Source organism: Trachurus japonicus, chromosome 18 (assembly GCF_045865225.1).
Source record: "Trachurus japonicus isolate A0001 chromosome 18, Traja_1.0".
Lineage (NCBI taxonomy): Eukaryota > Metazoa > Chordata > Actinopteri > Carangiformes > Carangidae > Trachurus > Trachurus japonicus.
Window position 1 is genome coordinate 30,420,091 of NC_140924.1, and position 20,707 is coordinate 30,440,797.

General features: G+C 42.8%; 1 protein-coding gene across 2 annotated transcripts in view; it reads left to right on the forward strand.

The window, feature by feature from the left end:
* The window catches only part of dhx15 (DEAH (Asp-Glu-Ala-His) box helicase 15), a 30,013-nt gene extending 14,284 nt beyond the window's left edge, over positions 1 to 15,729 (forward strand). For both annotated transcript variants that reach the window (XM_085760089.1, XM_085760087.1), the window contains exons 7-14: positions 4,420 to 4,506; positions 4,916 to 5,065; positions 5,554 to 5,662; positions 10,641 to 10,832; positions 11,821 to 11,943; positions 12,814 to 13,004; positions 13,869 to 14,038; positions 15,087 to 15,729. In XM_085760089.1, coding sequence (XP_085616215.1) covers positions 4,420 to 4,506; positions 4,916 to 5,065; positions 5,554 to 5,662; positions 10,641 to 10,832; positions 11,821 to 11,943; positions 12,814 to 13,004; positions 13,869 to 14,038; positions 15,087 to 15,204 — 1,140 coding nt within the window. In that variant the 3' untranslated portion in view covers positions 15,205 to 15,729. The remainder of the gene's footprint in view (positions 1 to 4,419; positions 4,507 to 4,915; positions 5,066 to 5,553; positions 5,663 to 10,640; positions 10,833 to 11,820; positions 11,944 to 12,813; positions 13,005 to 13,868; positions 14,039 to 15,086) is intronic.
* Positions 15,730 to 20,707: the final 4,978 nt, after the last annotated feature.

Sequence of the window (20,707 nt, forward strand, 5' to 3'; positions counted from 1 at the left end):
GAAAAAGGCTTTATTTGTCAACAAGGCTGCGTCTCCCAGCAGGGAACGTGAAAGATGGCCCGTGTTAGCCATAGTACTTGCTCTCCTGCAGGTAATAACCCAGAAATAACATGCAGAGATGATGCTCTAATGATATTACTGATGAAGAAGCCAGGATTATCCAGTGCTGCAACAGACTGGAAGGAGCCAGCCTGCGTTCAGTGTAATGGCCCCAGCCTGGATAATCCTTCAGAATCAATGCAGTCAATGAGGCCACCCATATGATCATGAAATGTGAGAGGGTGTCATGTGCGGCATCTGCTGGAGCACCGACTGTGTCCCAACACTCAGGGCAGCGCAACCTCACCTATTCTTTTTTTAAATTTTTTTCTAACTGGACTTTGAAGCATTTCGAGCCTTTGGTTCCTTGCTGGGACGCTGGCATATAGTGTCTGTCATGAGACACCGTCTGATAGCCTGGTCTGTCTTTGTTTGGCCAGCCACTTTATTCTGAGACTGCCACAGTGTGGCTAATTGCTTTCACAATGTGACTCCTCTATACCTTTGGGCCTCTGATAGCTCTTTTCCACTGCAGGAACTTAACAAGCTGTAAGCTGGGGCTTCCCACTGAATTCTGGGAGAAAGTGTGAGACTTTGCGTTTTCATGGTGTTTTTACAACCTGAGACATTTTGGATAGGATGAAGGACAGCGTTTTGTCTCACCTGCAGATTTTGCCTGTTGGTTGTATCTCTGTGTCTACCAGACACTTTACTGCACTGTTTCATTTCATACTTTGCTTGCTCCAATCAGCCTCTGAAATGCTTTTCCATTGATTATCTTTTAATTCATATCTTTTTGGTCCAGATGCACTAGAACAGGAGGCTGGGGCTGTTCAGTGGCTGTTTTGGTAAGCATCCGAGCCAGGGCGAGAGAGACAGGCCTTTTCTTCAAAATAAAAGCACCAAGCTAATAAAATGCGGTGAAACTTGTTTATTTAAAGAATATAATTTACAAGAAAATCCCAGAGCCATTAAGTTAACCTTTTTCTTTTATTGTATTTAATTGCATTACAAGTTATTGTCTATTTTATACGTTTTATGTTGGTGAACAATTTTACTTTGGTGAATTTGGTGATTTCCAGATTCACTGCTCTCTAGACCGGAACCAGAATGTGGACAAAAATAAGAGTTAACAGAGAACAGGCTCTTCTCCTCTCCAACCTACAACCTACAGAGTTGTGCCACAGGTTGTTGAGAGGAACTAGTTGTGGCACACGTACCATTTTAGTAATGGTCTTATGAAACGACTGGGAATATTTACTTATCATCTTGGAAATATATTAATAAATGTTGCCTTGTGCCCCTGGTTGGGAATAACTGCACTGGAACAATGATGGTTTTCGTTGTGTGTGTGTGTGTGTGTGTGTGTTAAAGCTGTCTTTGTTGTGGTGTGACAACACATCTACTCAACCACTGAGAGTGGACTCCCCCGCCGGTACCTGCAACTTTGACGTAGAGTTGTTAGAATTCTGAGAAACTTGTCCACAAACAGGTGGTCAGCGGTATAAAATGAAACACACTCACAGTTCCCATGTCAGTCACGTCCGGACCGCCATTCATCGAAAAACTGCATGAAAAATGCATCTATTCTCCAGATACCACCGTCTGATCAGTTTCATATGGATATGGATGCTCACTTCCTTCTCTTCATCCCTCTGTTTGAATACTAAAGGGAATGAGTCTTTCGACAGGTGAATTACCTGAGGTCAAGGGCTGAATGCAGGGGGAAAAAAGGCCCTCCCTGGCATTAATAACTTAACAGTCAGGCATTCTCAGGCTGGAGAGAAATCCTCACTTAAAAGGTGGGATTTAAAAGTCTCTAAGGCTCACAGCTTGAAGACAGCTGAAGAGGCACAGCTACAAAGGAAGTGTGTCAAGTGTGCAAAATTGGTTCTGCGGACCTGTATCAGCAAAGACTACAGAGAACTGTTTGGTTTTGTGCTTGGCGTTTTATCATAACGACTACCAAGGAAAGCAGACGGCTACCACCAAATGACTGCTCAGGTCAGCCTACAGCTTGTTCCTGTCTCGGTCGATGTCGGGGGAGTGAGCCAGGAAAAGGATTGTAAAGTGTGGAGAGGCGTGTTTTTTTTTCGTTTTTTTTCTTTTTCCCTTCCCAAACACCCACTTCCGTATTAAGCCGTGACACTGCAGTGGCAGTTGCCAGTAGAGTGGGCTGTGACCTGGCTGCCACACTCTGAAGTGCTATGATGAATCTAAAGGATTTCTCTGTCCAGTCAGTTTCCACTGTTATATAAGGAGAACTCACCCTAGCGGCGGTCAAGGTTCGCGTGAGAGCAGCTGCAAATCTGTCTCCCACTCCTCCCCTCTTCCCTCCTCTCCCTGTTTGTGAATATGCTGACAGCTAGTGACCCACAGGGTGATGAGACTTTTTTTTTTTTTTGCTCCAATTCAGCTGTCATTTCTCATAGTCAGCCTTGCCATAGGGGATAATTGTAAAAGAAAAAGATCTGAGACTGGGAAATGGTGCCGGTTCACGGTTAAGCCCCCCACCCCCACCTCTCTGGTAACAATAACATCTGCCCTGATGCTTCAAATCTACTCCCACCTGTAGTATCACCACACTTGTAATCCAAAGTTATCAGATGATCATTAGGTTGTGTAAGCTCTCTTTGAAAAATACATGAGAAAATGTTGGTTTGAAATTTGCTAGGAAAATATTTCACAGCACAAGACCTCAACAAATCAGTGGTGTGAAGAGCTGAAGAAGGAAGTGCTAATAATAACTCTGCTGTCGCTACGGAGGCATGCGCGTATCCTCCATCGTTTTGCTGCGGGCTATGCCGTGGCTAACGTGTCAAAAATATGTACCATGTCAGTTAATATCATGTATCAATACATCAGGGCTGTGGCAGCTACAAGAACTGCAAACGATCTACTTGTTTTCTGCCGCAAATGAGGATTGTTGCAGCTGAAGGCAGGAGATGGACGGAGCCGCTCTTTAAAAAAACAAGTATTCACTGACTTGTACTATTATTAGACACATTTTCAGTTTAGTTTTCATGTGGGAGATCACACTAAATGTATAAAATGTCCTGATTAAGATCTGATCTAGTGGTGGGTTGGTATCAACAGGTGAAATCAAACACTAAAATATGAAAATCAACCCTGTCTACACTATAATGTATACCTCTGTTAAACTCCTGAAAATCTGCCAAGAAGGAACCTTTTTATTTGATGATCATCTGCTCTGCCTCCATGTATTATCACATTAGTTGTAGGACTGTGCAGTTTTCATATTGTAATATTTCAGTAGCACATATAAGTGGTGGTAGTAGCAAGTTACTGTCAAATCTGTAAAGCACCTACACTAATAATAGCAGGTTTGCTGCAGAAACACTTTTCTGGTGGTCAGGTCAATGACTATCAAAATATTTCATTGCCCTGGCACTTTGGATGCTGTGTGTCTGCGCCGGGGTTTGCAGCGCAGCTTCGCCGGAGCCAGCTTTGCGTAGCGCACAGCAAGAGCCAATCAGCGACAATGAGCTGTGCACAGTTGGTGTGTCTGCAAGACAGCAGTGCTCCAAATTTCCAGACGCGCACCGGGTTCACATTAGAGATCTACAGTGGCCGGGATTTTTTTTTCTTTTAGGGGGGGAGAGAAAAGATGCTTGGATGAAAACAGCAACCATTGTTGAGCTCTCAGTGTGCTAAAAAGCAGGTCACCTCAGAGGAACCATTACATCAACTATTTTCTGGCCCTTTTTTTTTTCTTTTTTTGTTGAAAATCTCTGGAAAGAGCTTTGTAAGAGAAGGAAGCCGGCGTTTTCCTCCAAAAGCAGCAACATGCTGAGGACAGTCGGACAGAAACTCAACCTCACACACACATCATAACACAAAGGACAGAGGTAATGCATTTGGATGGCACAGTGAGCACCTCGCCGGCTCTCTCCACAAATACACTGAAAGCACACTGAACTTGATTGCAGGAGCTGTTGTGGTACTCCCCTGTTGGGTTGCATTAGACAGAGTGTGCACAGAGCACTGCAGAGACATCTCTACAAGCTTCTTCAGTCAGCTCGCTCACATCAGGGAATATTGTTCACGTTAAAGCAAAGCTGATATCTGGACTTGCTTCTCTCTCTTTTTTTTCCCTCCTCCTTGGGCTCAAGAATTACTATGATTTTTATTTCTAAATTTAGCTCTGCACTTTGTATTATTTCACAGAAAGAAAAAATGTTCCGATGCCTGACACGTCCGAGTTGTTGTTGAGTTGTCTGTATTTGAATGCTTGCATGTTGGAATAGATTTACTAAATAACCACACATTTCAGAGGCTGTCAATTCCTCCACCCCACCCCCACCCCCCCACTCCCTCGAGGTAGATCATTTCTTAACCCGCGTGTTCTCATTTCCACAGGTCGTCGTGTCAACAAACATAGCGGAGACGTCCCTGACCATCGACGGCGTGGTGTTTGTAATTGATCCCGGATTTGCCAAGCAAAAGGTTAGCGCCCGCCCTCCCCTCCCCTCCTCTCCCCTCCCTTTTCCCCCCACCTCCCCAATCTTCCCCCACCACTATCTGCTGCGATCATCTGCGTCTGTTGCCTGAGAATCCCCAGATAAACACTCAGTGCACACCTGACAGCAGCAAAGACGGAAAAGCCAGTTATTCCTTTTCCTCTGACATTTCACCAGCCTGGAGCCAAGTCTTATACACAATGCAAAGAAAGAGATTATATATGCACTGTAGTGGATTGTGTCTGTGTGTTATTGTGCATTTAAAGTTAGCTCCATATGCAGTACATTGTGTGTTAGTATATTTTTAAACTATTTTTAGCTGTACCCCTCCTAAAAATGTACATCATGGTTTTAACTTCTTCTGAAATGTGTCATTTTCTCCCTTTTGCTGTTAGGTTTATAACCCGCGGATCAGAGTGGAATCACTCCTGGTGACGGCCATCAGCAAGGCCTCGGCCCAGCAGAGAGCAGGTCGCGCCGGACGAACACGCCCGGGAAAGTGCTTCCGCCTGTACACGGAGAAGGCGTACAAGACAGAAATGCAGGTAAGAATTTGAATTCTGCGAGGCGGAGGCTGGCGATTGATTCTCATATCTCACAATTCCTCTACACCGCCAGCTCTTTGTTTCCCCCCAGAGCAGCCTTCAAGATGGAAACGCTCTCTGTTATTCAGTATTTGCTCTTACAACTCCATGACTCCTAGTTTTTTCCTTTTTTTTTTACCTGAATTATATTTCCAAGAGCTCGGTGCTAAGGCGCTGCCCTTCCTCATAACTTGGGCTAACAACATAGCCACATTTTGACAAATGATCCTGCAGACTCCCGGTTCTCCTCTCTCGCCACGTAATTCTTTCACATCACGCCGAGCGGCAAAGGGAATTTTTATTAAACAAGTTGAATGGCCTTTCAAATGCCCCGGACTCCACGTCTCTGTTCAATTTGACAAATAAGTGACGCGCGAGGAGATGATAAGATCCTGACTAATACATTTTGAATGGCCTTGGGATTCACTTGTATCTCTTACCCGCTGCAGGACAACACGTATCCAGAGATCCTGAGGTCTAACCTGGGCTCCGTGGTGCTGCAGCTGAAGAAGCTGGGAATTGATGATCTGGTGCACTTTGACTTCATGGACCCACCAGGTTAGTAAGAGACAGACACGGCTCCTGTGGTTTGCATTCAGCCAATGTCAAATGTATTTTAAGATTGTGATAATTTGATTCTCCCTAAATCAAATTGATATCAAAATGCGGCCTGCAGTTTTTAGCAATAGTTGTAGTTTTCAGAATAATGGTTTTTACCACTGGGGTAAACTGTTTCCACACTGCGATTCATAAGAAACTATGCAGCATGTAATCCACTGTCACCTCTGTTTTATCTCGGAAAAGTACTTGTGCCGTGTGCAGCATGAAATCAGATTGTAGCTGCGGTTATTATTGACAGATATTTTAATATAACCCACTGTAAACAGACACAACGCAGCAGTTTAATGAGTGTTTTTTTAAACCACACTCACTTAGCTGTTACTACCAGTGACCGTGGGTGTCATCAGACCAAACATGAATGAAATCTGAAAGCTTCAGAACTTTCAATATCAAGCAGCAATTGAGATCTTGATCTTGGGTGCCATTTGAATCAATACAAATGCAGTTGCCATGAAATCCAGCAACATTTAGTTTTAACCGTGGCTGTTCTGATGTGCAGTATCAAATCTGGGTCGGCTGTGTCTCGTGGGAGCTGGGGAAAGACTACAAAGCCAAAATAAAGTGATCTTGGCAGATATCAAATAGTGCATAGTGAATGTCGAGATTTGCGGATAAGTGATCTGGCAGACACGTCGGTAGTGTTTTTGCAGTTTTTATGAGAAGTCTACTTTAAGTTTAGATTATTGCCGTTCAAAGTGAGAAAAGGCGGTTATGTGTGTGTGAGTTAGAGCTCTGTGTGATCAGACAGTTCATGTTCTCGCTCTCCGAGTTTGTGTTTCTTAATTCTTGTACATCTGCTCGCATCTGTTCCAAAACACAGACCTTGTCTCATTGAGATCCCAAGTTGTGGCATTCCTTAGTAGAGTGTGTTCCTACATCTTCCTGAGGAGACCACCCCTCCCTCCTTTCCCTATCCTTAACCCCCACACTCCCCCTTCCCTCCCTCCTTTTCTCACCATAATATAGTTTTCATCTCACCTCTGAGATTAAACCCATCTCTCCCCGTCCACTGTGGCAAACGCCATTTTGAGAATGAAATTGGTTACATCAATAGCGGTGCTATCACCTTGGCTATTGCCTTCCCTTTATATTCCTCCAGTGAAACGTGACTGACCTCCACCCGCCACCCCCACATTTCTCACAACACGTAAGGGTAAAGCGCCAACATACGGGATTGGCCCCGTCTTGCCGAGCCTAACTGGGAACAGTGGGGTGAAGGGAAAGGAGAGGATTACCTCTTATTTATTTGATCCACTGGCGGCAGAGGGTTTCTCCTAACTGGCTCCTGAGCGCACGGGAAGCTGGAGCTAGTAGAGTGCAACAAATGATGTCTGCTTTGAGTCTGTGAGAGTTCCTGGACAGGGCGCTTCATAATATCTAGTTACAGCAGATCAATTTTGATACGGCGTGTCGAAGGCCCACCTCGGAGTAAATGGACAGGTCAGAGAAGCACCACTGGAGTGTCAAGGATGAAACAATAACATTATGTGAGTTTAAGGGGTTTTTTTTGGTTTCAAATTCTAAATAAGTGGATAGGAGTGAAAGGCTGCAGTGGTAATTGTGGTAAAGACAATCTACATTTTGCATAGGGATGCTCCAATGCAGCGGCTGATATTTGCCTCATTGACTTACTGATGTCAGTTGCCGATGTTTATCTGTTATGTGATATATTGTGCTGACTCAGAGAAGTAGCCTTTTTTTCACCCCTCTTTTTTTTGGGGGGTGAATATGACTCTGCCAAGACGCCAGAGGGCACATGCACGTTCAATTTGTTAGAGTTAAGTGAGTGAAAATGTTGTTTATTTTGTGAGCAATAAAGATTTAATGGTTTCCCTTATACAAAAAAGGACTAAACAACAGAGAAAAACATCTGTACCAGAATTGGCAATTGGCCAAATTGTTATTTTAGACATTTGTACCGGTACCGGCCCAGAATTTCAAATTTGGTACATCCCTAAATTTGTATGGTTACACATTCATCACTTTTTGAGTGATAAAGATTTCTTGGTTTCCTTTATACAATAAAAAGGAATAAACAACAGAGAAGCAACATCGGTACCAGCATCAACCATAGGCCAAATTGTTATTTTAGACCTCTGTATCGGTGTTGGCCTTGAATTTCACAATTGGTACATCCCTAATTCTGTATGATTATATCTGTCCTGGTGTGTTTGGCTGCAGCTGCACTCCCTGGTGGTAACAGCAAATTTGGTTTAATACGACAGGTTGCAGTTACCCAGGGAGCAGCCGAACAAACTATTGTCGTTTTAATAAAGAAGCTGAACAATAATTGTCCTTTTCCAATCACACTCTGAACAAACGTGATCTAATTTCATGCTGCACACGGCGTGAGTCTGCAAACAGCAGAGCTAGATCACACTGAGAGGAAGGAGTGGGTTACCTGGGCTGAGAAGCTGGAGGTGTGCAGCCTGTCGCCCGCAGCTCTTCATCTAACCGCTCACTGTGGCCGCTCCTTCTTGTTCCATTACTCCCTGCAATATTTCAAACTGATCCACTGTCAAGAAGAAAAAAAATGCAGAAAAAGTCTGTTGTCTTCTTTTGGTGATGCATATTTGATGAATGACAGTGGTATGTGCTGAGCTCACTGACAAAACAAGCTGCCTTGTAGCTGTTGCTATTTCAGAATAAGAGCCAACTTCGTAGTTAAGTGCTTTTAATGTGAAATGTTTGCTTTGCATCCCCTGCATGTCTTCCAGCAATGACACTCAGTTCATGATAACGCAAATATATAAATATTACAATTCTTTCATCAGTGTGCCAGAGGCTCAGTCACCATTGTGTGACTTAAGAGACATTTATTTAAATGAAAATCTTTGAGGTTGCCACTTCAAATTTCATCCGAATTTGAGTAAAGATATTGTTTCCCTGATCATCAAAGTAATCAACCCCAACTGCCTGTGGCTTTTTCCATTTGAGCTTGTCCATAATCTTAACGGATCCCTGATTTTCCTCTTACTGCGAAACGCTCAGATATCTAGTTTATTTTTCTCTTTGCTCAGCGCGCTCCCCGATCACTAAACACAGGAGCGACAGTGCGAGCCAGCCAACCAAATGGAAAATCCAAAAGAAATCAGTAGCGATTTACACAAGGACTTGGCTGGGTGGGATTCATTTGCCTCGTGACATTTCCAAAGAAGTACCTTTCAAAGCCAATGTGGTTTAATGTACCTTTAGCCTTTCGTCTCATTGATTTGGCCCTTGGTTAATATATCGGATTCTTGTGTGTTGAGGCAGTCAATACTTACTTTCTGATGAGCCACATTGTGTATAGATTGAATTTCCACACTGGTTCATCATGCCAGCAGAACTTGGAAATCAGATTTTCACCTTAACGCTCAGCCCCGCACAAGCCGTTGGTGTGGTAAGTAATGTTGCCGGCCGGCGCTCACTTTGTGTTTTAAGGAAGAAAAAAAAAAAAAGTAGCTTTGATGCCCCAAATCAATATTTGTTAATCATAAAAAAATGCCTCCCTGCTGTTTGAAATTGAATTTTTTAGGGGGGAGCACTTGAGAGAAATGAAAGTGAACAAGCACCACAGCCAGAGCTTGAAGCTAATTTTCAGTTAACATGCAACTGGTCATTAGGCTTCAGCTCTCGGGAGCCAAAGGTCAATAATTGCATCTGGAGGAAAAATCTTTTAACCAAACGGTGGAAGCCTTTTGTGTTGAAGCATTAAGTAGAAAGTTCTCCTGTAATTGCATTAGTTGTTTAGGATTGCCTGAGCGCAGGATGAAAAATGAGCTCTGCCATGATTACTTCTCCGCTAAGTTGCTGTCTAGCGTAACACTGGCCATCACACGCTGAGAGCCTCCTCATTTTGATTCACCTCATGCTCCCTGCCACAAAAACCTGCAAACAGCCTCCCTTTGTTTGAGTGTCTGTGTCTTTTCTTAACTCGCATTTGTCTTCTATTAAAGGTCCGAGTTACAGCAGGTGATGGGACTCCATTGTTTTCTCTCGGGCTGCCTTTTATTTTTCAAACACACTGTCAACTGTGGTTCATCAGGTTGCAGATCTTCTCCACTACTGAGCCAGAGAGCCAGTTTATATATCTTAGCAACTAACCGCTGAAAGACATGGAATAAAGTCACATTTTAACTCATCTTCTCTCCGGCTATAAAGAAATCAATCGTGGTTATTATATTTTTATTTATTCCCTGAATATTATCTCCTCTATTGGGGGAAATTATGTTTGAGTATTTAGTGGCTTGAATGAGAAATTTTGTGCACTGAATATTCTACATTGATAGACCGCTCATATTTGACAGTTTCTTAAAAGATGCAAATTCCTCAGTCTTGATACCAATTTGATCCGAAGACATGAATAGCAAATGAAGCTTGATTTATTTAAATGCCCAAACAGCCAGATATAATATTTATCTTAAGCTGTTAACATTTAAATCTAGATAAATGTATAGTAGTGTGACAGTTAAGATGTACAAACCTAAAAGGATCATTTGCAACGTCGGGTGATTATTTTCTTGATTCACCGGTTAAAAAAACACAACCACAAAGTCTAAAGTGTTTTTTTTTTTCTGTCTTATTTTATCTGACCAATACTCCAGAATTGAAAAAGATTCAGTTAACTAAGAAACGACAAAAAGGCAGCGAGTCGTCACATTTGAGAAGCTTGAAAATGATTTGAAACAATTCATTAGATGCAGATTGATCTTCTTTGTCTAATCATTTCAGCTCCAATAGTAAACATGCCGGACTTAATCTGAGTGTTAGTGAATCCTCTATCCTTCTAAATTGTTCTATTGTGTTGCTGTAATGAAGGAATGACACTTCGGGAAATTGTTTTCTCTCTGTCATCTGTGTGTGATTGGTGTTTTTTTTTTGTGTTTTTTTTTTAACAACAGCCTGTGTCTCCCTCACCCTGTCTCTCCCTCAGCCCCCGAGACCCTGATGCGAGCCCTGGAGCTGCTCAACTACCTGGCGGCGCTCAACGACGACGGCGACCTGACGGAGCTGGGCTCCATGATGGCCGAGTTCCCCCTGGACCCCCAGCTGGCCAAGATGGTCATCGCCAGCTGTGAATTCAACTGCTCCAACGAAATCCTCTCCATCACTGCCATGTTGTCAGGTAATGCTCAGGGCTGGCCCGCCGCACGGGTCTGAGCTGCTGTTACTTTCCACTTCCTGTGCCCGTGGGCCCGAGCTTCAGCAAATGACCAATGAGCTCAAAGGAAATAACACAGAGCAGCTTTGTTTATCTCAACTCTCTTCAATGTCTTGTTTTATTTGACTGTTCACGTTTCATAGATTTGTTTAAAAAATGCCAAAAAAGTTAAACAGAGGTCTTAATCTACTTAAAATAAGTGTCATGTGTAGCTACTGAACTTAACTACAAGGCAAGCAGAGGATAAAGTCAGTGGTGTCAGCTATTATTTGTGAAGGAGGGGAAAAATACATGTCTGGACAAAATGTATAGGTGTAGCTGGAGCAGCAGCAGCAGCAGCAGCAGCAGCCTACTACAGCAGTAATTGCACTTCAGGCTTTCCAAAGCAGAATGCTGCTCATTGAGATGAATCTTGACGCCTTTGAAGGGAGCGCGAGGGGTCTTTGAGTGGGGAAATGGATTTAAGTAGCTGTTTGGACGTGGCGTGCACTTAAAGCAGGTGTTTCAGGATGACAGGTTTTTGCTGAGTTCATTAGAGTAAGCAGCAAAAGTCCACCTGAGAACGGTGCCGCCACAGCAACCAACCATGAGGCCCAATAAACACAGCTTTACCCCCCCCCCCCCCCCATTATAGCTCGAACCAAGCAGGTTTTGACATTAAGCAATTCAGAGGCAGGGAGAGGGCAGCCCCACGGCCCTCTGGGTAAATCACCCCACTCCTGCTTGATGATGAGCGCCTCGTTTGGACCGGGTGACACTATATATCTAGTAAAAGTTGTAATACAGCAGACCCTCCGCCTCCCCCCTGTTCCACCATAAACACTTGGCGATGCAGTGTGCCCTGTGAAGTGCTCTGTGCCTCTCTTGAGCTGAGGCCTTGTTCCTCTCTCTGGGATTTGCTTAACTTATCCCTGTGGGCGGCTGCGTTGGGGCCTATACCAACCTTGTTTAGTCCCACAGTGCTTCGTCCGACCCACGGAGGCTAGGAAGGTGGCCGACGAGTCCAAGATGCGCTTCGCCCACATCGACGGAGACCACATGACCCTGCTGAACGTCTACCACGCCTTCAAACAGAGTGAGTGCTCCACTCACACCTTCACTTTGACACTAATGCATAAACTCCCTGGCATCTAGGGCTGGGTATCACTGCTGATTTACTGAAAGCGATTGGATTCTGATTCACAAGGTCCCAATTCAATTCCATTTCCCATTCGATGCAAAGACGGAGCTCTCTAACTGGTTGCATTATGAAATATATCAATGTTTACATTAAAAATTGACCCAAAAGCATGAATGCACATTTACAGTCAAGGGTGATAATCAAGTATAATTGATGTGTACATTCCAGCAGTGAATGAACACAACAAAATGTAAACAGCAGCGTGAGATCTGTGACCACGCTGCTCTGTGATCTTTTCCAATTTTGCAAGACTAACAAACAGGAAACGGCATACATTAAAAGACTGACCAGATTTTAGGAATTGATATCAGATCTTTCAAATGAAGATTGATATAAATCGGAAAATCGATTTAAAAAAAAAAACAAAAACCCAGCCCTAAAGGCTAACTCCTAGCTCATCTAAACTTGAGCCCCCTCAGATGGAGCCTTCTCCTACTGAAGGCAAAAAGCCTCTATAATTCTTAACATCCACATTCCTCACATCCTCCATCACCCTACATTTTAAAACCTGTCTTGAAAAAAGGACTTCTACTGTATAATATTTCCCACATTTTGTATGTTTGATATATTTTGTTTCCATCGTCAATGTTGCGTCCATTGACCACACATAATTTAGAAATTATGTTACATAAAGTCTTCATGTATAATAATAATAATGACATAATTTAAGTGTAGGCTTCAAGTGCTTTACCACACAGTCAAAACACAGACATGAGTCAAAAAATAAATAAAAAATAAACTTGAGCCCCCCTTTTCCTCACACAGACCACGAGTCCACTCAGTGGTGCTACGACAACTTTGTCAACTACCGCTCGCTGATGTCGGCGGACAACGTGCGCCAGCAGTTGTCCAGGATCATGGACCGCTTCAGCCTGCCGCGCCGCAGCACCGACTTCACCAGCAGAGACTACTACGTCAACATCCGCCGAGCGCTGGTCACTGGCTTCTTCATGCAGGTCAGTCGCGTGCGCTCTGCTCACCCAACCGTGGCGGATCTGTGACCCCGTTGACCTCGGCTAATTAGTCTCCCATTACTTTGTTTTTAATGACTCATCAGTAAACGGCCTCATTAGTTTTTTCCTTGGTTTATTTTTTTTGCAAAGGCAGTCTTTGTATTCAGCCCCAGTGCCGACCTGCTGCTCGCTGACGTTTGCCCTTGTTGGGTTTGATCATTTAAAAAATATTAGTTGTGCAAAACATGTGTCCCCACTAAAAACGGCAGCAGAGATGTGTATTGTAACGGATAAACACCCTTAAACACAGAAGGAGGGCACACACATACATACACACACACACACACACACACACACACACACACACACACACACACACACAGAGCTGCTTTGTTTTAAACACATAACAAGAAATCAAGTCAATTTGTGCCTCGTGCGAGGAAACAAATGGCATTTCACAAGAAGCCATTTTCAGGGCTACCTGAAACAAGCAACCTGACAAGTTGAATTACGGTGTTAATATTTAAATATTTGTCAACATTAACCTTTATCTGGCAGACAAATTTGCGGTTCATGTTGGAGCTTTCGCAGCATTGGAGATCATGTCTTTGTTTGGAAAGGCCTTTATTGAGACTGATTGCCTTGGTTAATCACAACAGCCACTGCAGCTTCACCAAGTATCCGCAGGAGTAGGAAAAAATTCATCACTGCCTGATTACGCACAAGTTCGTCCTCTGTCAGGATGTCGTGTTTCTGTCAATAGAAATTATTACAGAAATTAAACCCAGCACCAGTAAAGTTTTATTTGGTTTGTTGTTTTTATTAGTTTTCCTCCTTTTCCCTGTCAACGACTCTTCTGTTCCCCAGATCGCTCACCTGGAGCGCACCGGACACTACCTGACGGTGAAGGACAACCAAGTCGTACAGCTGCACCCCTCCACTGTGCTGGACCACAAGCCCGAGTGGGTGCTCTACAACGAGTTTGTGCTGACCACCAAGAATTACATCCGCACGTGCACTGACATCAAACCAGAGTGGTGAGTTTTGCATTCAAGACAATAAGAACGATTATTAGAGGTCTAAACCCCTGATGTCGCCCTCATACTGTTCATGAATGAAATGACAAATGGAATAATTTGTTATCTTTTCATATATATTTTGTGTCTCAGGGACAAAGTTAGTTAAATATATGCTTTGTTTTTTAGACTCTACATTTTATTACTGTTTTTCCAGTGCAATTTTTGTTTTCAAAATAGCTTCAAAAAGATAATTGTTGTTTTGAATTGCTTTTTGTTTTTGTCCTTTTTGTTTCCCTCGGTGCATTTTAATGCGTGTGTCCAGCGGAGGATGCATTCCCTACTACTTCCACCTCAAAAATCTACAAATCATAAAGGATTTGTCAAAGAGTGGCTGAAGTTTTGAATAAAACTCCAAATGTCCTATAGGGCAGCTCACACCTTACTATTGTATAATGTCATACATGTGCTCTGTGTTGCAGTAGAAGTAAAATAAAGCTGAGATTCCACATTTCATGTCACATGAGGACAAACCCATGACAGCTAGAGCTGCAAATGTGGATTATTGTCATTACCAAGTACAGTGCTGATTATTCTCTGGATTCATCTGTTTATCATACTGTATATTGTTAAAATATCAGCAAATGGATTAAAAAAAAAAAAATCCCAAGATTCCCAGAGCCCGTGGTGACGCCTTCAGATTTTTAGTGTCTCAAACCACAGACTTTTTTTCTACTTTTGCCTTAGAAATGACTGAATTGACTAAATGATCATAACAATTAGTGATTGATTTCTCTGTCCATTGACTAATCAGTGTCTCAGTCTTGACTGAGAAGAGTCTAATAGAACAAGAAACCATCCGCACCGCTGTCGCCTCGTATTCTCTGCACACCCTGACGATCCTACCTGTGTTCCTCTTCCCCCCTCTGTGACCTTGTGCAATTACGTATCAAATTTGTTGTGGCTGCAGCGGCAGTCGGCGTGTGAATATGGAAGAACAGCGTTCTCCCACAAGTAAACACCGAAGACAATTTTCGTGACTAATGTTTACTTGCTTTTCTTTTCCTAGGTTGGTGAAAATTGCCCCGCAGTACTACGAGATGGGTAACTTCCCCCAGTGTGAAGCAAAGAGACAGTTGGAGCGTATCATTGCGAAACTCTCATCCAAGGAATACACTCAGTACTAAGAAGGTTTGCATGTGCTGCAGCAGCATCCTCAGTATTTGTACAAAGGAAGAATCCGAACTCATTTGAGCCTTCTATATTTTTTTTAATGTCCACCGACCACCTTGTTTCGAATTCTATTTTTGTCTCACCGTGTTTAATGTACTTTCCTAATGACTGATGAATCGTCTCCAGTTGCTTTTTAGGGCCACATCGTGTCATTGTTAATGGAGCCAAGTGGATTAAAAACTGACTGTGTGACTGGTTATCAGGAAGTAGTCATCAACCGTTTCTGTCTGCAGCATGATATTTTATGTAAAAGTTCAACATTCCTCTTAAAGACATCAATAATAACAAATCCCATCCTGGGATTCTCTGCCGGTGTTTTGCTTCTACTGCTAAAACAGCGTTGAGACGCTTTTGATGAAATGTAATTTATACTGTATTTTGATGCAGGAGAAATGTGATGTTCTCTTGTCTGGAGATACTAAGAGGGGGCACATTTCCTGTCAACTGTTCCACTTAATAAAAATGACTTTGTAATAAAATATTTCTCTAGTGTCAGCATTAAAATAACACGATAATCTGCACATAAACTTTTCACTTAACCCTCACACACACACACACTCACACCCGCGCTGAGCAGTCACGTTTTGACCTGCCAAATCCAGCTTGTTTCTTGGCTCTTCAGGGAAGTTAAATCTTCTTACTGGGATATTGATAGCTTCAGAAACAGTTGGAGTGAGGGGGAATGTTAATTACAAATGTTTCGGAACAAGATCAGTGTGAAATCCCTGCTGTGTCGGAGCCTGTTTCAGCTGTACTGCTTTGTGTCAGTGCCTCTCTAATGTGGAAGGTACAGCTTTTGCAGTTGGGAGAAGTGTGGAATTGGAAGCACTGCAGTGATCTGAAAAGTAAGCAGAGGAATGATTAGTGGTGCAACTTTTTTTTTTTATAGCAGTCCAACATTTACACTCTCAACAGCTTAAAAAATATAAAACGTAGCGTCCAACAACAAACTAGTGAGAATTTCTTGGCAAACAAACTTTCTAGGGAAGCTCTCCCCCGCTTGTTCTGTGGGTCAGCAGCTTAACGGGGCCGGCTGCCGGTGGCTGGCCAAGCGTGAATTCCATGAAGAGTTTGTAAAACAGGAGTTTGTGGAGGAAACCTCTGGAGATGTAGATGGGGCCACTCAGCAGGGTTCAACTTGGCTGGGGTCCCTGGGAACTCCAGTGAACATCCTTAGAGACTGAATATGGCTGCTGCTTCTTTATGGCCCAAACCATTATCCACTGCCATCAAAACAGTTGTCACTTCATTTTCTTCACATCATCTGATACATTAGCTCATTAATTATTTCAGTGTATTTTCAGATTACATACAGGTGCATCTCAATAAATTGGAATATCATGGAAAAGTCAATTTCCAAAAAGCCCCAACCAAGTATTGAGTGGATATAGATGGACATACTTTTAAGAAGGCCAATATTAAAAATCCTTTTTTAAATTGGACTTTTGTAATATTCAAATGTTTGGAAATACTGAATTTTAGGTCTTCATTAATTGTAAACCATAATCATTCCAATTAAAAAAATTTAAATAAATAAAGACATGACATGCAATCTTTCATTCTGTGCATATAATGTATTAGTTTCACTTTTTGAATTGACTAGTCCATGATATTCTAATTTATTGAGATGCACCGGTATGTACAGCATAGCTCATCATGTTTGAGCTCCACATTATGTGGTAGTGTAAATCAAAGATCCCATCTTGTTTCCATAGTAATTACCTACTTCCTATTCTTCTTCCAGGTACACACTGTCCTTATGTTCAGATAACTTTGCCTTCCCCTCCTCTGCATCTCAACTTTACATTAATTGTAAGGGAATGTACATAACACTGATGTAAGGATGGAGGCAGAAATGAACCTGTAAGCATTTTTTCCCAATCTCTGTAGTGTCTGGGAGTAGGCAGGCAGAAGATACTAGACCTGCTCTGGGAGTTTTAAATTAAGCCTGCAGATTGTATAATATGCTAAGTCAGGAAATTAGCATGTGTGCTTTAATATTTTTGGACTGTTGGGAGACAAGTTTTTAAGTGGATGGCCCGCGGCTAGGGGACGTACACAGGACCACAAAATGGTGCCAGGGAGATTAGTCTCTCCTCCAAAGTGAAGCCAATAGAAAACCCATTAGTTTGAGCTGATCTGGAAATTATATGGAATTGATCCTGTGGTAAGAACAGTTTTTCATGCTCGATACTTCCCATTGATTCGCGCTGCCATAATTACAAATGAAAATCATTGCGTCTCCCAAGTTTTATTTTGTTAGTGTCTGATGTGAGAGGGTGCGACCATTGCATGCGGCCTTACTTCTTATGCTTAATCGTTAGCCGGCGGTTTGTCAGATGTTCATGCATAGGAATCCGTAGATTTGATTAAAAAAAATGGAACCCTGACACCACTGGGATGGGTTTCGTTGTTTACCATTTGTTCAGCTGTCGAAGAAGTTTCTGGAGGTCAAGGAAGTGCAGGGATGAGCCAGTGTACTGTATCTGTATCTGTATCCCACCTCACAGCTGTTCCATCCACGCCCCATCCCCCTCCTGCTCCCTGTTCTGGTGTTAGGGGCCGTTTTATGTGGCTCTTTTGACAGTAACTCAACAAAAGTAGCAAACACAAACAAATACCAGACAGGTATTGTTCAGCGTTGTTTCCAAACAGTGTGAATCACCGGCCTCGCTTGCAGCTCAATCTCCCGCCACCCACAGAGTCCTGGATGGTGCCTCATCATCATTTGAGACCGTGGGTTGGGGGGAAGTTTATTGCACAACACCTCAGCGTTTCAGGAAATCCATCCACCCACCCACTCTTTACCCCCCTCCCTCCCATCCCATGCCGGTCCTCCCCCCACCACCACACCACCATCACCACCACCACCACCACCAGGGCCGCCGCCACCAATCGCAGCCGAGACAGGTGTCTTATCTCCATCGCACAGCACAAGCACAGCCAATCTTCCAGGAAGATGGCGACTGGAATGTGACAAATCCATCTGTCCTGGTTTGAATTTGTATGCTAATTTGAAGTAATAGCCCCTCTGGTGACAGTGCAAGGGAACAATTCAATCATGCCATCTATGACAGTTGCTTTCCAGCCCCTTCTCTGTGATATGGGAGTATATGCACGTACCGCCGGGTTAGGCTTGATAGATTGGTTATGTAGGGGAGATGTGGCATGTAGACTGTATGTTTAAAATGGGCTGCCAGTTTGAAATGAATCACGCAACTACTGAAGGCACCTGTGCAGAAACACGCAGCCTCTACCTGTAGGCGGAGGAGGAGGGGGAGACAATATTTGATTTGACCTCATTTATTTCCCCTTCTACGTCGCTCTCAGATTGGTAGCCGTCCTGAACTTTCACCCAATTTCACCGCGGCAGCCCTTCTTCGTGGCATATGTGTGAACGATGGGAAGATCCGCGCACTAACACAATTGTTACATTGTCACACTGAATTATCTCAGGCTGTTGATTTGATTCAGTGAAAAGCTTTCATGTGTCACCAGGCAGAAGAGGGAAGATCAGAGAAAGCAGCAGCATATGAACGTAGCCTATACCCGCAGAGGAGGCTTTCTATATGACGTGTGGTTTCTCCTGCCGTGCTTTGCCTCTCTCCCTGCTCTGTGCAAATGTATGGCACTCCCTAATCTTTAAATTAATCTACAACACAGGACAGATTATGGTTGATAGTGACAGATAAGGCTACAGGAACAAACTGCTCTTCATTTTGATTGCATCATTCTTTTTCTTAACCTCCAGTTCAGGGCCTGCTTTCTTTCAGGGCACTCATTGGGGTTTACCTCATTTGTTCCTAGTGGTAATATATTTCCATTAAAATGTGCAACACCATAATCTGAATGTGTAAAAAATCACTCAGTTGTGGCAATTCAAAAGGCATTGAAAATGAATATATTTTTATTTCACAATATTGATGCTGCTAACAAAGCCTCATGAGAGTTAACTAGATGAAATGTCGGCTGTGTTATGGCCAATCACTATGGGGAACGTTCGCTGTCATCCCTCTTTCTCTCCTCGCTCTCACTACGCCAGTGAATTCTTGACAATTTCTGCAGGAGAGAAAAGAAAATGCACAGCGCTGCGCCAATTGACCGCACTTCAAACGGGGGTGCAGATCATGCGTGGCAAACGCGTTTGATCAAACAAGGAGGCCAGCAAAGAAAAACTGATGAACAAAAGGCCCGTCTAACTTGCACGGGTCTCACATCATGATAAATAGTGTGCTAAAAGACAGCTCCCCAAATGAGCTCTGCTAGCAGCCAGCCCTCCTTGTGCAGCTTGCAGTGAGCCGAGAGGTTTTCTGTGCTCAGCATGGCTGCACGTGGATAACACAAATTCAGCAGCACAATGTTGCTGATTTAGTTGTGAAGAAAGCTCTACAATAATTCGAATGCGTTTCATATTGTATTCAAACAAGCAGCTTTTGCCTCAGGCTGTTCAATTGAAAATATAGAACAAAAAGGTATATCAAAATTCATTTAAATTCATCACAATGGGATTGATTTAACTTTTTCATAGTGTATATAACAAACATAACACATTAAATGCAATCATACAACATTTCTAATTCCATCCTGACATTGAAAAGTTTTGAAAAAGTTATATTAACACAATAAAATATTTTTATGCTGTAAAATCTCTCATTGATTTGAATACAGTCATGTGTTTGATGCTTCCCGCCTACATGAGCCTCTGTCGTGCTTGTGTCTATAATGTAAAGCTTTAGTAGGTTTATGGACAACAGCACTGTATAGGTCCATGGAGACTGAATTGTAAAAGATGAGTAAGAGGACAGTGATTCAGCTCAGCAAGATTTTCATGGGAGGATAAACTATTTTTAAGTGCAAGGTGCTGTAATGGAATTGCGGTGACATAACGGTTAATTGTATGTCAGACTATAAATCTTGTGAGTTAGTAAATCTTGAGGCATTTGCTGTGAAGCTCTTTGTACTTTTACTTCCCATTAAACATATTTTCTTGTCTTTTTAAGTGTGTGTTGATTTATAGATGGTCAAAAAACCAGGACAGCATTTGACTCCTCATTGAAAAATCAACCTAAACTGCATGATACTCACTGATGACAAGTGCAATAGTTAAATTGATACACTGTAATCATGAGATCATCACTGTATCTGAATACAATTACATTTAATCTATGGTTTTAGTCTCTATAGCTAATTTCCCCTTTCACACTAACTGTACACTGTGGAAATTTGATGTAACAGGCCCATTTAAATTTCATTAGGCTTTAATGTTTTGCATAATTAAGGGTGTGTCACTCTGAGTGACAGGTGCGTGAGCGCAGTCTTGCCACGATGTGTCATGCGCTGATAGTCTTGGCTCCACACTCTTACACCTGTTTGTCTAACTCAGTGTTTTTCTACCTTGGGGTCGGGACCCAATGTGGGGCTCGCCTGGAATTCAAATGGGGTCGCCTGAAATGTCTA